A 17,488-nucleotide genomic window follows, 5' to 3' on the forward strand; every position below is an offset into this window, starting at 1 on the left:
AGAGCAAAATTGGAAAGTCAGGAGGACCAAAGGGGCAGCACACATGACATTGGCTAACAACAATATATGTAAACCAAGTATTAACATCCGCCCAATATGGCACCCAGTCTGTGGAAAATCCCTAAATATCCAGGAGATAAATGACATCAGGTTCTAACGACGGAAGATTACCGTTCCGGTAAGCCCCGTTGGTAGAACACTGGACTAATCTCGAAATCAGTTGGCCCTGATTCGAATCTGAGCAAGTCCAAGGAGAGAACTCGAGATATGACGCATGCATGGCTGGAGGGCAAACATCATCCAGCCCTTCCCAGGACTCCATGACACCTGAAGGCGGCCGGAGAGATAGCTGGCCGAAACGCTGTGTGCATGCTTACACGCCACACGAGTGCGACAGTCCGAACAATCATTCCGTCCCTGATAAAAACACTACCCAAAATTGTGTACACGCCCAGACCAAGTAATTTGCAGAATTACCTGAACGCACCGCAAACGCATTGGACGTAAGTCAATCGACCTGTCCGTCCCACGTACTCTGTCGCCTGCGTCGGTGGTTAGTTGAAACGTTGGCAACACGTTACACGCGGAGCCACGCAGATCTGATGTTTACCCCAGCGCAGCAAGTATGCAAAATTTAGTTTCGATGACCTATTTATTTCGGCCTGTAAAATTGTGATATCCTTCAAGGTGCATACGGTGTGGTGCCCTGTACCTCATGGACTGTGATAGATATATTGCTGCCCGTGTTGAGACAAGGGATTATAAAACTCAGCGTACTTTCAGTATCAGCACTTCGCCGGATATAATAGTTGTCCACATTCCATGTGTACAGCCTGTGACCGTCCCAGCACTTTCTAGATTTTTAGATTTCGCGTCATCATGACACCAGGCAGACATTCAGGCCCGATTCTCGTACTCCTAATGAAAGTACTTTTGGTCGTAGTTGGTTGGAATTAGGCGTAAAAATGAGTAAGAGCGTTTAAAGCACCCAAATTCGCGTGCGCCAATATCCAGCCTAGGAGTTTCACTGGATAATATTTTAGAATTACGTAAGTTGTTCAGTGCATTAGTGAGGAACATTATTCACACAGATAAGACAGAATTATTAGCCTCATCCCTCGGACAAAACCCGGGAGAATGGAGGTATAGTTTGGTTGATATTTCGGCAACATGTCTTCATCGAAACAAAAGCAGAAGTGAATTTGAAATTGCCTGCCAATGATCCTACTCGATATCTCAGGCTATTTTCTGAAACAGCAAGCCACCGTTTTTGCAGGACAATAACATTCAGGGAATTAAACAAAGAGCGACTGCCAGCCATTACCATTATGCAGTGCCTATCTAGGAATAAGAAGACACAAACATACGTATACATGCAAACGAATTCGAGCAAATAGGCACCACGCATCACGCTTCATTCAAACATGCAAACGAGTTGAAGTAAACAGGCATCACACAACGCGCATCAATTGTACATGCAAACAATTTCAATTGAGCAGGCATCGCACATCACGCGTCAGGCACCACTTACACATGTAAGCGATTTTAAGCCAGCACCCATCACACATAGAGGCACATATAACATTCCCATAATTGGCCATGATGAGCCCTGTGTGTTAATATTCGGTCGCCGACTTTTTATAACAATAGATTTACTGAATGTGAATCTACTCTTATATATATCTGAATGTGAATCTGTTTTTATATAAATCTGAATGTGAATCTATTGCTTTCACTGAACGTGAATTTATTTTATATACTGTAAATATACGCATTCTAATTCTTAGACTGGCACTGTATCTTGATGATGGCTGACAACCGCTTTTTGTTTAATTCCCTGAAAGTAAGTGTCCATGAAAACTGTGGATTGCTGTTTGAAAAAAATAACCTGAAAAGTGGAGTAGGATCACCGGCGGTCAATTTTGAATTTACTTCTGCTTTTATTTCGATGAAGGCATGTTGCCGATGTATCAGCCAAACTGTATCTCCCTTCTCCTGGTTTTTCGAGGAATAAGGCTAATTCTAATGTCTGATTTATGATAATGTTTTGTCTTCACTGGTTCTGCTGGCACCCCATTCCGAGAGTGCAATTAACTTTGAGCCAGAGCTATCACTGTCTGGACTTATGGATGACAAGGATGCTTGATGGTAAGGATTGGGTGATGGATGAGGTCCGCTGGTGTCTTATGGCTGACATCCAGTTTGCGAAGGCTTTTCTAGTTATGAAACCGAATGGCTCTGAATCAATCATCTTCGCTGCGCACTGGGCTGCACTGCAGTTACATCAAAGCGCGTTGCAAAACTGCGAAGTGTGGCACAATTCGAGGGCACACCTGTACTTTCCCACGGCTCTTTCACGTGTCTAGGCACTCGCTATTCCAGTAAACCGGCTTCGAAAGATGAAAGCTGTTAAAATATACGTAATGAGGCCATTCAGGACTTACAAGGCTTAGACTGCTGGTTAAGAGAAGTGTGCCAAGCACAGTCGATTACCAGATCTGTCGAGCAAGGCGCAACATTGCTTGAAAAGATGAGACGACAGCATAATGCATTTTGCACATCACCCGTTGATTGCCGACCCTTGACATGTATTAGGGGAGAATCCAGGACCTTTTTGCACGTCATCTCAGCGATTGTCGCCTAGAGGGCTCAAGCGGTCGTGAAACGTAGTGTTGTACTTAGCCCCTTGTTGCACTGTGTTTCGACATTTCAGAACTGCATTACCGTAAACTTCATCCCCAGAAACAAGTTTGGAAGCAAGTTCGACAACCTACACGCACTTGCCTTTGAAAATATATCACTGAGGCATTGCTGCATCGCAACACGAGCCTCCCGACCAGCATTAGCTCAGCTCGCCTGGCCTCGGCCGTCCGCAAGCCCCGTCAGTCGGCCCGTACGGTGCCCCATCAGCAAACCCCGTCAGTCGGCCCGTACGGTGCCCCATCAGCAAACCCCGTCAGGCGGCCCGCACGGTGCCTCGCAGCAAACCCCGTCAGGCGGCCCGCACGGTGCCCCATCAGCAAACCCCGTCAGGCGGCCCGCACGGTGCCTCGCAGCAAACCCCGTCAGGCGGCCCGCACGGTGCCCCATCAGCATGGGCGCAGCCAGAGCCTTGGCCGGGAGGGGGGGGGGGGGGGGCACAGGGTTGAAAAACGGCCCCCTGACAGTAGAACGACCGCTTAGAAAATCGCCGAATATGGCCCATTCGTTACTGAGGAGATATTTTCTCACATAACATATGCATATAGCATATTTATACATATGCATATAGCATATTTATAACACACCCACACATACACATCCACACCCACACCCACACCCACACCCCCACCCACACCCACCCACCCACCCACATATATTTTTTACCTTCTTCAACTGAAATATAGTCCAAAACGGTACCATGGGATCAATTCTGCCTTAGGTTTGTAGAAATAAACTGACAAAACCATGTGTTAAATAGACTGCATGAAAAAGATCGACGGCGCTCTTCATTTTACAATGGTCCAATGGACTCTTCAACCGATGTAACTCCGAAATTGTGCCATATTTTTATGTGGGTTGTATAGAGACAGCAAGGATTCCGTAAATGTAGACTGAAGATCAAGACGGATCGACTTGTATTAACATGGCCAAGCCATGTTTGTCTGGATATGTTCAACATTCAGTCAGAATTGATCAGCGTTACAAATATTGTAACATAGTTTTCAGCATGAGCGCTGGCACATCTAAGCGACAAAAACTCGACGCCAGACGTTGCAGTCGCCCTGGGCCGCGCAGCATCGGCCCCGCGGCTAGCACTAAGCCGTGGCCAACATGTGGACGAAAATGGTGAAGCATCTGAAAAAGTACCTTTGAACGCTTTTGGACACCAAATCGTACATTAAGAGATATTCCTGGCGCATATTTCGCATGCTGCCAATCATAAAAAAGAATGCCACTTTAAGGAAAAGTAGGACAGCGAAAAAAAGACACTCCCCGATCGCTGTAAAAAAAGAACGCTCGACGGCCAATCTGGCCCCGTTCAATCTGTCGTCAGCCCAACTGTCAGCTGGAATGCGAGACCTCACGCGTGCGTGCTAACTTATTTCAGTTTCGTTCGATGTGTGGGCTGACGGTAAAGTTTTTAGATTTTACTTTCCTTTCTTCTTTTACCTTTTACTTCAGTCCACACACTAACTCTGGCTTACCATCGATCATGACACACTGCGTACAAAGTGGTGTTTGGAAGTGTGGCTTCAGTTCCGGATTTACCATCATCTATCTTGTCCGTATGTTGAGTGTTTCTTACCATTTTTAAGTCATTTCAGTTTCATTCCTCTCACTTTGAATGTTTACTTTTAGCGTTAATTATCTACCGGGCAACCACACACCACACCAGACACTGTCACTCACCTTTTCATGGGTACTCTTAGCATTTCAATTTCCTCCTTATCTACCAAAGGTCGCACTTCCCCCAAAATCAAAGCCAAGTGCTTCCGCCCCACCTAACGTAATCGCCAACGCAAAAGCTACCAAATCAAAGTCCCCTTTCAGTCAGAGTGATCTTTTAATCTGGTAGCGTTTTCTGCCCAGGCTGACAGACTGAGGTGAAAACACTAAAACGCTAAAAAACCGTGGAATCATCTGCCAATGCGTGACGTCACAGGTCACGTGACTTTGTGGTCACGTGATGTAACGTAGTGAGTTAATGCACAGACCAACACACCCTGTGAGTTTGGTGTCTGTAGCTTTCTTAGTTCCTGAAATCTCAGCGTGGGGGGGGGGGGGCAAATCGACCCACCCCCTCACCAAGCAAGGGGTATCCAATCGGCCACCCAGGCGCGTGTTAAGCTATTACTTTAAATTGAGCATTAATTTTACAAGAAGCACAGAGTTTCACCTTACAATGAGACCTTCCTATGATGCCATCCAAACCAGGTACATTTATTTTGTTGATCAGCTTGACATTTGCACCGATTCGTTTTTGTATTGACGGTTTGTTGTTACAGCTCTAAAACTGGGGCGGGCAAAAAGGTGCACCTTATGGCAGTAAGAATTAGCCTGCATTTCGTTTTCAACTGCTAATTTCCGCACGTGGTCGCAAGGCCCAGTAACGTGCACGGTCAGGCGGTGTCCTACCAATGCTCTCTCCACAACGAAACATACGAAACATGAGGTGCAAGAGACTGCGTTAAAAACATGGCTGGGACAATTTTGGAACATTTTTGGTTTCATTTCTCATTTTACATAGCCGATATCTCACTGGAAATACGCAAGTGTCATGCCGCGGTCGACAACAACGCAACACCTGCGACCTGATTCCTTATCCGACCCCTGTGCCACAGCTGCACACAGCAAGCTCCCTCCTCCATCCCTGAGCCACGACTGCACCGGCAACCTGCTCCCAGACCCCATCCCTGAGCCACGAGTGCACCGGCAACCTGCTTCCAGACCCCATCCCTGAGCCACGAGTGCACCGGCAACCTGCTCCCAGACCCCATACCTGAGCCGCGGCTGCACCTGCAACCTGCTCCCAGACCCCATACCTGAGCCGCGGCTGCACCTGCAACCTGCTCCCAGACCCCATACCTGAGCCACGACTGTACCTGCAACCTGCTCCCAGACCCCATACCTGAGCCGCGGCTGCACCTGCAACCTGCTCCCAGACCCCATACCTGAGCCGCGGCTGTACCTAAAATCTGCTCCCTGATCCCATCCCTGACCCGGCTGCACTAGTGGCCGGCTCCCAGACCCGGCTGCACTAGTGGCCGGCTCCCTGATCCCATCCCTGACCCGGCTGCACTTGTGGCCGGCTCTCTGACCCGGCTGCACTAGTGGCCAGCTCCCTGACCCCTCATCCCTGTCGCGGCTGCATGAGAGGCCCGCTTTCTGACGCCAGTCCGGCCCCGGCCTCACTCACAGCCTGCTCGCGGCTGCTGGTGACCCGCTGGTCGTCGCCGGCGGGCGCGACGGCCGTCCTGGCGGCGGCCGCCGGCCGCCCGCCGCCCGCCGGCTGCCCGTGTATGTTCTCGACGTGGCGACGCAGCGAGCGGGCGTCGCAGTACGACTTGTTGCAGCCGTCCGACGTGCACTCGTACGGCTTCTTGTTGCAGTGGGTCAGCATGTGGCCGTTCCTGGAATGCGTGGTGCGACGTGGTCAGCTGATTGTTTTCAGACGGGAGTGCTTTGTTGGGTGTGCGCAGGCCCGCCTCGTTTGCATCGTTCGTTGGATGTGCGTGAGTTCGATGCTTCAGACAAGGACAATATGAAAAACACTAGAACAGAAATACGTGGCACTGACACTGGTTGGAGACAGTGCGAGCCATCTATGAAGCCAAATGGACAAGCAAACGGGGCTCGTAATAAACTTCAAATACAGTTTCATGTAACAACTTAGGAGCTTTGTTTGCGTCTTTAAATGTAACCGAATGCTGCGGGAGAATTGATGTTTTTCATCGAAGCAAAACCAAATGTTGCGAAGTAGAACAGTGACATTGCACAGGGAGTATGTATGCAAATAACCGTGCTGAAGCCCATGGAATGATGCTATTGTTTACATCTCATTCTCCAGGTGCTGGCAATGAAGCCACGTACTTTGATCCCACTCAAACCACGTGGCTCTTCATTCCTGGTGCTCACTATGGTCGATACTACGGAAGGACGTTTGGAAATGCGAGTGTTCCATACTGTAGCAGCTACTCCGACCAAGGTCAGGGCGGGCAGGCGTGAAGGTCTGCATACCATGAATAGTTTCGTCCCACGCAATATTTATGAGCACGTGACAGCAGATCCGTTCCACGTGGTGAATGCGGAGCAGCGAAGTGAAATCACGGCGGGAAAGGTGTCATATGGATAAAAGGAGGAGGTTACCTAGGCGCCAAGAGCGTTAATTTGGGTGAAAACTCCGTGGCTTATGAGTTATCAACCGTTGTCCCATTTCCGTGGCACGTGAATATATTAAATAACACTTTAGTCTGTTATAAGCCATTTGCAGTCTTGCTGCAAGAGATCAATGGCGACATAAGTTACTCAGTTCAAGAACCTAGATCAGTTCCAACCAAAACACTGCTTATTTCTAACCGCAGTACCTCAACGTGTACTTTTATAATTTGATTTATTCTGGGCCGTGTTCTCACATCATGGAGTCAGTGGGCACCCCAAGCGACCGGCAGTTGTGTGTCAGTCCTCGTCCAGGACATGATGGTGGCACAGGCTGCGAATGTGCGCTGCATGCGTGATGAGCATGCCCTAGCAGCTGGCACGTCTGTTGAGTCCTCTGGGGCACTGGATAGTTTAGTCGCACAGTTACCATTCTCGCACAGTTTGCAATGCATCCGGCTTCCCAGAAATTGCAGTCTTTTGATGGTTTGGGTAACTCGAGTCATGGTATGCTTACCTGATTTGTGCAGAAGCTCTCTCTTTGTCATGAGCTTTTCCTCTTTGTTGCAATAATTTTGTGAATTGCCGTCTAAGCGTTAACACAGATGAAGGCGAGTAAATACCCGTGAGTGACACTTCCATCACGGCATTCTTTTAGTTTATAGTGTTACGGCTGAAGGTAAAGCAGAACGGAACATTGGTCTACAGCATTAGCTTGGGTGGCCAATCCTACTTCGCTTATTTTTAACACTACCGTCACTTTAAAAAAGCGACGCGGTGCAGATTGGGATAAAACTGCTTCGGTTTCTGCGGGAAAGGGGTAGAAATGGCAGCGGTAAACGATAAAAGCTGTCTAAGAGAGCGAGAATGATGAACTTGAAACGGTTGATCTTAGTAGCTTTATTAAGAGCATGAAGACAACATGGATAAAAAGACTGCACCAATTCAAACACAGTTGATTTTTTACGATACGGAAAAATTCCCCCTATTCAAGAGTCGCTATCATGTGGAACGACAGCCCTTTCAAAAGTGAAAAAGGTAGCAATCCCTTTCTGGAAGCAGGCAATCGCAGCTTGAAGCGAGTTATGTGATTTACCTATTCCAAACGTAAGCAAACGTTGACCGAAAAGCTGCGACCCAAGAATGTTTCAAAATTCGCCAACGGCATCGTTAAAACATGCGACATTACAGGATTGTAAATTGTTTCAGACCTTATAAATACCACAACAGGAATTCTTTACATTAACGGAGATATAGAAACCGTGTGTGGGGCTGGTATGCCATTTATTTTCTATGCGTCTCTCATTAGAAACCATTCGAGCACCGCCAAAGAGTCAAATTATAAATCATTTGCCTATTCTTTTATGCATCACGAAAAAACTCAGTCCTTGGAGATGCTAGAATTTCACGCATTACATATAAAACATACACCACTTGTCTGAGGAACAAATATGAAAAACACAGAAAAACCTGGGGTAAAGTGGGTTAGATGCAAACCATTTTCACGCTTCATACAGGCTAGACATATGTGCTGCTACTGAAACAAATTTGCTCAAACATTTCACTTTAGTTTAACTTCAAGTATGGTGCATTTAGAAACCTTTTAACCAACAAATTTTCGTTAGTGATTGGCAAAGCTAATGACAGTCTATGCACTATTTGTGGCTTCCTAAAGGAAACAGCTTTTCTGGAACCGCAAGGTGGCACAGGTCTTCATTTCTATAATATCGCACACATTTACGTGGCATTGCAGACTCGCATACCAGATAAATCAAAGCAAGGGATTTTTCCCTAATGTAGGCCGTTGTGAAGGTTAACGGAAACCTTTGTGCTCGGGAGCAGGAAATAACAATATACAGTACTAGACAGCACAGCTGTTAACACTCAACACAACTTTCTAAATAACTTAAATTTGGAAGCTGACAAGGAGTTTCATTCCTCTAGATAACTGAACAAAATAGATGAACACAATGTCACATGGAAACAGCTTGACATCACGTCCAGAAGTAAACACGAACGAGACAGCATGATTATTACGCCCGACTGAGGGCGCTATCTTAATCAATATAGTACCCACATTTAAAGCATCATGCCCGCTGTTTTATGCTTCAGACATGACCACGTCTCGGGACCGCCGCCATGGCCGCCATGACCACCGTCTCATGTCTCCTCCATGACCACCGTCTCATGTCTCCGCCATGACCACCGCCTCATGTCTCCTCCATGACCACCGTCTCATGTCTCCTCCATGACCACCGTCTCATGTCTCCGCCATGACCACCGTCTCATGTCTCCTCCATGACCACCGTCTCATGTCTCCTCCATGACCATTGTCTCATGTCTCCTCCATGACCACCGTCCCATGTCTCCTCCATGACCACCGTCCCATGTCTCCTCCATGACCACCGCCTCATGTCTCCTCCATGGCCACCGTCTCATGTCTCCTCCATGACCACCGTCCCATGTCTCCTCCATGACCACCGTCTCATGTCTCCTCCATGACCACCGTCTCATGTCTCCGCCATGACCACCGTCTCATGTCTCCGCCATGACCACCGCCTCATGTCTCCTCCATGACCACCGTCTCATGTCTCCTCCATGACCACCGTCTCATGTCTCCACCATGACCACCGTCTCATGTCTCCTCCATGACCACCGTCTCATGTCTCCTCCATGACCACCGTCTCATGTCTCCTCCATGACCACCGTCTCATGTCTCCGCCATGACCATCGCCTCATGTCTCCTCCATGACCACCGTCTCATGTCTCCGCCATGGCCACCGTCTCATGACCACCGCCGCCATCAAACAGCCGCTCCCTTCTGAACTTTTGAACGGCCTTTCTCTCTTGTCACTCGAAGCATGTCTCGATAGGTACTAAACGAAGAGAACATTATTTTTAAGTAAGTTCAATAAAACCTCCCAATATTCAAACACAACGTAAGACTCAAGAAACGACGGATGTGTTTGACGTTCCACTCGGCTCTAGTGCGTTGCCAGTGATGTGATCCATGCGTTTGTAATGCCGGTTGTTGTGGTATTCTTTGTATGACGTCATTGTGTGTTATCATGCGTTTTTAATGTGCTGTCCATTAACTGTTCATCGCTAGGCTTTTGTTAGTTTTGAGTGTTCTTGTGTGCACGCGCGATACAATGTCTTTGTCACTGCATGCACTTGATGAATGTGTCTTGCTCCACGATGGGCATACGTGGCTTTTTGTTTAGGAAAATGTACATTTTGTGATTTGCACACAAAAAACAAACTTTACAGTATCAGCGTGGGTTGCACGTCTACTTTTAAGCACCTGGATGGTCTTGTCGTAACATATACAACACTAGAAAACTCTCACGCGCCCTCCCCGTTGAACGTCTAAGGGTTGGTACATCCCCATCCCTCAGCAAATGCGTCGCACGAACACTGAGCGATGCAACATCCGTGGCTGATGCAGAATGCGCAAAACTTGCGAGCGCTCCACGGTATAAGACATAGTTATGTTGGGCCCGTCTGGGCCATCGCACGTAGTTCGAGTCAGTGTCGGAAGCATCGAACCTTAGGTGTCGCGATAATCCCCCCGCAGTCCCACGGACCGTCCGAAGTGGTTCGCGGACCCGCGGTGGAACCGGCGCAGTAGCGCCACCTCTCGCGCGCGCAAAGAAACATAGTTCTGACCACACGCCCACGCGTTGTGGAGGCGGCCGACGACAGGCAGTCGCGGTGAGAGGCCATCACCTTCAGACTCCCCGCAGCTCCAGACCTTGTGTGATATTTTCTCCCACGCGCCCAGGAGGAAGCCAGGCGCGGGCCAGAATACTGACGCCTTATTTTGAGCTCTCTGATCGATCTTGAAGCTCAGGGAGGTCCTGTGTACAGCGGAGTAGTAAACACGACGTAACTATAGTGTCAAAGGCGGAACTTTTCCAAAATGTTCGTGGTGCAAAGATAAGTTTTTGTTTCACTTTCTCCATACAGTACTTAAGACGCGAAATTAGTTTTCTGGGATGCTAGGGATGCAGCTGCGTACATCCATGGAGAGTGCTGGCTTTATTCTGCCCCATTTCTAATCGCTGGCATGGGTGGAGTTTTGCAGGCTCATCATAAATGGGAACCCCTGCCACTTGCTCAATAAAACTCAAGACCCGTCGGCGGTAGACCCCAAATCTGATGTGATCTGTATCTTTGTGGCGAGAAGAATGATCATATAACAATTTGGTCCAAATCAAACCACTGTGCGTGGTTCGACGCGAGCAAAGCGGACCCATAGGGTTAGCATCGGGGACGCTCAGCCCTGCGTCATTTGAAACTTATCGGAGTAGCAAAGTGTTTCGGTTGCCGTATGCGAATTGATTGCAAATATACGAGTTTTGGGAAGGTGGATAGGGTGAAACATCAGAACATAACGACCAGTGCGAGCCACAAGAACAAAGTGAGTGATGGTTCCAAAGGGCGATCCTCCGCGACTGTTTATCGTTACAAAGATTACAACGAGAGGTATATTCAATGAAGGACCGTGCAACATCTGAAAACGGACATCTATTGATGTGATATTTTTTAGATTATATGAGCTTATTGCCCCAACATATTATTTTCGAGCGGCAACTTCATTGGAAGATGTCCCACTATTCAAGACAAACGCAAATACTAAAATCCACAACACCGACCAGACGAATTTTTGATCACAACGCTAAATTCAAATACCTTAAATCGCACTCTTGCGATATACCTCTCTTTAGTGCCTGGGCATCGTTGAACATTTCACTTAGCAAAGAGTAGGTGGGAAACTCTGTCGTATGACCTGTAATAGCTCAGAAACCGATAGCGGTGGGCCCCTAAGCCTCATAGTGCTGAACCGGCGGCGAGAGGAGGGCGCACATTCGGTCCAGATCGCACCAACGCGAATGGTTCGGCGCGAGCACACTTGCCCCATGGGATTAGCATTAGCGGAGGTCAGCTCGTCACCATGTGAAACCGATCAGAGGAGCGAAACAAATCGGTCGATGTTTGCCAATCCATTGCATATCTTCCACGTAGGAAGACGGATTAAGTGAACAACAGAATACGACGGCAGTAGAGCTTACCAACATACACTGCGTGATGGCTCAAAGAACGTTTCTACGCGACTACTTATCCGCAGCGTTACATAAAAACAGTATGACGAATGTTAAGCGACGGACCGAGCGCCAGTTGGCACCTCGCCAGCAGCGCATGCGCTCTTAAAACGGCGACAAGACGGCAGGCCAGCTCGCCAACTGAGCGCTGCAAACTGGCAACGGCCAAAACCAGAACTTTGGCTGCCAAGTCAGGCTTCCCTGCAGCGAAAACAAAGGATTTGTCGACGGCATCTTGGTCAAGATATTCCCGACTTGGAAGAGTTGTAACAAGACACAACCTGCCTCCGCAAGCAGGTCACCCTGGCACGGAACAACTTCGCCGGTGATGATCATGAACTCAAAACTTCTGGAGTACCAACGTAGAGAGACAAGGGTTTGCAAGTCGGTGGACACTGTCCCGACCCAGGGGAGCAGAATGCGGCGAACTACCAATTTGAGTTTCTCAGCAGCCTGGAACCGTCAGGACCCTATCACGCAACTTGTATTCAAGCAAGGTGCACCCATCATTTTGTTACGGAGCATGGATCCTCTACAATGCCGACCATCATGACAGGCAGGGCCAAGGCAGAGAACGTTTTCATCCCCAGAATTCCGCTCATCCCGAGTCCAAACAGATCCGGCCTGCTGGCAGGCGGAGCTGCCCCACGCCATGGCGATGAACAAGAGCCAGGAGCGGTGCCTGAAGAAAACGGACCTCGAACTGCCTGAGCCAGTGTTCTCCCGGAGTCAGCTGTACGTCAGCAGCTCCAGCGGAGCGTCCGACATGCATATCATATCGTACCAGGGCAAGACCAATAATGTGGCGCACAAGAAACCACGGCAACCGTAAGATTCCTTGGCGCAGGAATTCAGCTGCAGAAGAACCCTAACGCACGCTGATATCTGGCCTGTACTTTCACATCGCCGTATTCCGCCGTGTATGGCCTCGATTGCTCCGTGCTCGACCCGTCCGCTGCAGGGAGTGCCCGAGCCCGGTAGCGGACCGTCATACTGTACCTCAGAAGAGCACGTGAGTCCGCTGGCTGCTCAGCTGGTCAAACAGTGGTTCAGAAGGACGCGTCGGCCTGTTTCGTGCCAGAGATGTTTTGGGTATAATCTGAAACTGGTGCATATTTTCTGCAAATTGTGCGTCTCACTATTTCCTCGTGATTTCTTCGAAGTTTAGCTCTGTGGTGTGACATTCTTTGAAAGTATTAACTGCATTGCTCCAAGGAATGAATGGCGGCCGGCACTTTCGTTGCAGCGTGTCCCACTTGTATACAAGCACCTACAAATACGAAACCCCACCAGACAAGTCAGATCAATTTATAATAAGCCAAACGCAGCGTTTTCAAATTATTCCTTTGTGGCATACCTTTTTATAATCGGGGTATCGCTGGGCATCCCAGCTAGCCACATATAATAAGGGCAAATATTTGTCCTTTACCCACCAATAGCTCGATAACCGTCGGTGGTAGACCTCCAACACCTCGCATGGTCTGACTCTGCCGCGCGACAAGAGCACGGTTTATACAGCACATCTGGTTGAGATCAAAGCAGCGTAGCACGAGCAAACCTGCCCCATAAGCCTAGCATCAGGCTTGGTGCTGGGTAAGCTGGATGTGCGGGCGGCATAGCTGCATTACATCTTCCGTTTCCCAGCCCCGCGAGGGTGCTAGTCCACAATCTATAGCGTTGAATAAAGCAGGACTCAGGTCATGCATTGTTATTCATGGCATATGTGCAGTTTTGCTAATTTGCGCATGGCACTTGCTGCAAAATTAACTATTTCCTGGTCGAGACGGTTATCTTCGTGTGAATATTTCGGGTAACGAAGAATTTCCGACTGCTGCGTGCTAATGAACTTCGAATTTGCCATTTCAGAAAGGACGGTATGTTAAAAGCCTAAAGGAAAATGCCCTTTGATGTGTGCGAAAATGAGCTTCAGCACCAAGCTTTCGTTCCTTATGCTGCACGTAATCGACTTTGAATAGCCCAGGAGGTGCGGGCTAATCGACGTTAGCAACAGACCCTAGTATACAAGACGTTATCAAGCGAGTATTGCCACTTGTGGTCAAGAGCACTAGAAACGTCGACTTTACAGACGAGCTATACCATGCCTGCCTCATAACGTCATGAAATCATAACTTTCTGAAAGGTTGTTGTAAGTTATTCGGGCTCAGGGGCGCTTAGACGGCAGCGGTCATTATGTACCCGTCCTGAAAGGCCGGTTATTTGCAACACCACTCACGACTCATGATTTATTTATTTGACATTACAAAACCAATGTCGGCAGTATTGCTGGGCATTGCTTCCGCTATCCAGCTTGCACCTGGCCATCGCCATATTGCGTCTCGTGTGGCCTAAACTCTCAGCCGTTCGCTGCCGGGCGTGACCGAGCCCGGTAACGCTAGGCGGTTCGCTGCCGGGGGTGACCGAGCCCGGTAACGCTAGGCCGTTCGCTGCCGGGGGTGAACGAGCCCGGTAACACTAGGCCGTTCGCTGCCGGGGGTGACCGAGCCCGGTAACGCTAGGCGGTTCGCTGCCGGGGGTGACCGAGCCCGGTAGCGTTCGGTCGTTCACTGCCGGGGGTGACCGAGCCCGGTAACGCTAGGCCGTTCGCTGCCGGGGTTGACCGAGCTCGGCATCGTACCACAGTGCTGTGCTTGAGCCGCGTGAACCCACTGACTGGTAAACTGTCCAGGCAACAACGCAGTGAGAGGAGGTGACCTATGTCGTGGCACTGACTTTTAATGAGTACCCTGAGGCTGACATGTGACTTCTTCAACTTGCTCCGCTATGTTTGCTCTTGGTGGCCTTGAATTTAAACGTTTAGTGATTCGGCGTTTTTCAGGGATTGCGTTAGCTGTATTGCCTCCTCAAATGATTTGCACTCAATATAGTCAGCCATTTCGTTGGAACGTGTTAAACGATTAAATGCAAGAACAAGGATGAACAACTGAAACACAAATCACGTGATAAGGCATGAAATAATAAAAAAATAAAGTCGTTAAGTTGTGATATAGATAAAATCGTTGCGTAGCATAGACAAGTGAATGTCATTTGGACCGACAACCAGTTTCCAGTTTTTTATCGAGATAGGTGCATGACTCGATTTGATAAGTGTAACCTCCGAACCTTTTCCCTCATAACCGTCTTGCCGAAAACGCACAATTTTGTGAAATTGGTGAACGCAACTTCGCACGGAAAAAATCCTCTCCGATGAATCGGAACCCAGCTTTTATGCAATAAGATGTGGCCTGTGAGTAGATGTAGTTCGTTTCAAGAAAATCGTTTCAACTACATATGCATTTTGGACCGCATACTGATAAATCAACCTACCATGCCTTGGTTTGATGTTCCAAATTTTCCATATTGTATTGTCACAAGCATCTAGCAAATGTGATTGTACGACTAGTATACTACCGCTTCTATCTGATGCTCAAAACTGCAGGTCCACAAGCGGCTGCAAAGAGGTCGGCTCGTAAACAGCATCATGGCCAGACTGGGACGACTGAGGCAGTCAGTTGAAATCTCCCGCTAGTTAGAGTAAAACTCGCTCGGCCTACAGACTCACTCCTCACAAAATTCCGCTATCTCCTGCTGATAATTCCATAAATCTTTGATAAGCAGTAACGAAGACCTAAGCTTGTGAAGAGCCAAATGGTCTGGCCGCGCTGGGCCGGGCCTGGCCGGGATTTACGACCATTGTTCGTGTGCGCCCGGCCCCAGAAAAGGACTTAGTCTCAATCTCCCAGCTCCATCAAGGTGATGTGCTCAGAGCTTGTCCCAGATCGCCTCCGGGTGACCACATCCCAACGGATTGTGAGGAGGAGTCACTAGTGGTACGGTGTTCTGGCTAGTGTTGTGGAGAGAGGACAGCTTGCGCCCACGGTTGTCTTTATGGGCCCACTATTAAAACGCCCACAAGCTGACTACTCGGGTCTGGTTCGTACACCCGTGCAGCACTCACAGGTGGTCCTGTCGTTTGAAGGCCTTGCAGCAGATGGTGCAGATGTACTTGCGCTCGTCGCTGTGCGTCAGCCGGTGCTTGGTCAACGCGGACGCGTTGCTGAAGGACTTGCCGCATACCTGCAGGTGTACTGTATGTCAGCGAGCGATAAAACCTGAGGCCTACGAACATCTCCGGAATCCCGCTAACCACTGTTGGAGCTTTTGAATAAGGCACCTTCTGGCGTTGTTCATTATCTGATATTGATAATCGGGAGCGATGTTAGCCGTTGTCGTTCCATCAGAATATTGAGAGCAGAAAGCAACACAACGGAACATAACGGGGTAACAACGCCATGCAGATCCGCACCATCTGGCCGAGTCATAGTACCATGGCTAATTACGAGTGGCTCAGTGAAGCCAAAGAGTGCTATGCCATTGCATACCTATGGCTTGGCACTGCGCAGAAAAGATAAAACGGCAGAAAACCAGACGTGAAACGGTGATAACTACATGATGATGTCCATTACTCATTGAACAGTTCCGTGTCCTAAGCGGTGTATGGTCCCGTCACTGTAGCGACCCAGGTCCAAATAGTCCATCAAAGGACGCCGCTTCCACGAAGCGACAAGAGATGTCATACAAATGCCCACCATGGCAGTTGTATCTTGATAACATCTAGACATCACTGAATGGCACCTGATTGACGCGCCTCTTGATGGGAAATGCTTGTCTGAAAGAGGAGACGTGGTGCAACTCACAACAAAGGACAGCTGTGGTGAATAGGCAAACAAAATCCCAGTAGGCAGCTCGTGTGAAAGACGTGTCACTGTCCAAAAAAGCAGCCGTGGTGTCTTGGCGTCATCTGACGGGTGATACCCGAATCCCCCACAACCCATCGTGACTCGACGCTGTGATCCAGCCCGTCGCAGCCCCCGGCAGCAGCGCGCCAACACGACACCCTTCGACAGGTGGCCGACACCTCCGGCCCCGCTCCCGGGTGGCCGGCGCACCCGCCGGGCACCCCAGCCTCAATCACCACGGCCATGCTATTGATCGGCCCCCGGGGCGGCGACGGACGGTCCGCGGTCGACGATGGCCCTCTGGCGGTATCAGCCGTCGGCGGTCGAGGGCGGCGGCGCCTCTGATTGACGCCTCCGCCGCCACCGACAGCGTCGTCGGCCGCCGCCGAGCATCGATCGACGCCGCAGTGAGCGGAGCGCAACAACAAATCGTCGAAAGTGGGGCCGTGTTTTCGGCGGTGGCCGGCGCGCAGACAGGTCAGAGATGTGCCCGCGCCGGCGGTCGATCTCGACGGGTCGGGCTCGACGGTCGCCGGCGCCGGACGCCCGGGGCGGAGGCGTCAGACGCGGCGACGGAGCGATGGGGTGGGGGGTAGGGCCTGGATGGTCGCGACCGTGTGACGTCATGCTCGGGCAAGGATTGGCCGATGAGGTGTGCTCGTGTGCAGACAGGGCGTAACAGGGAAAGCCGGAGGAGAAGCAGCTTATGCAGATGAGGAAGAATTAGACACAGACGACGAACGATGCTAATATCAAATGGTATGTGGCTCGATGTCTTAAGAACGAGAG

The 17,488-nt window shown here is 49.6% G+C and overlaps 1 protein-coding gene across 1 annotated transcript; it reads right to left on the minus strand.

Moving 5' to 3' along the window:
* Positions 1 to 5,989: 5,989 nt before the first annotated feature.
* Positions 5,990 to 16,944, minus strand: LOC119106833 (zinc finger protein 541; the record flags this gene model as incomplete). The annotated part of the gene is made up of 3 exons (XM_037230173.1): positions 16,858 to 16,944; positions 15,919 to 16,037; positions 5,990 to 6,113 (listed from the first exon to the last, which is right to left on the minus strand). Coding segments are annotated over exons 1-3 (330 nt in total), but the record flags the coding sequence as incomplete, so codon positions are not given.
* Between the last annotated feature and the right edge of the window lie 544 nt (positions 16,945 to 17,488).

The sequence above is a fragment of the Pollicipes pollicipes genome, unplaced genomic scaffold, assembly GCF_011947565.3.
Source record: "Pollicipes pollicipes isolate AB1234 unplaced genomic scaffold, Ppol_2.1 Scaffold_613;HRSCAF=700_pilon_pilon_pilon, whole genome shotgun sequence".
Lineage (NCBI taxonomy): Eukaryota > Metazoa > Arthropoda > Thecostraca > Pollicipedomorpha > Pollicipedidae > Pollicipes > Pollicipes pollicipes.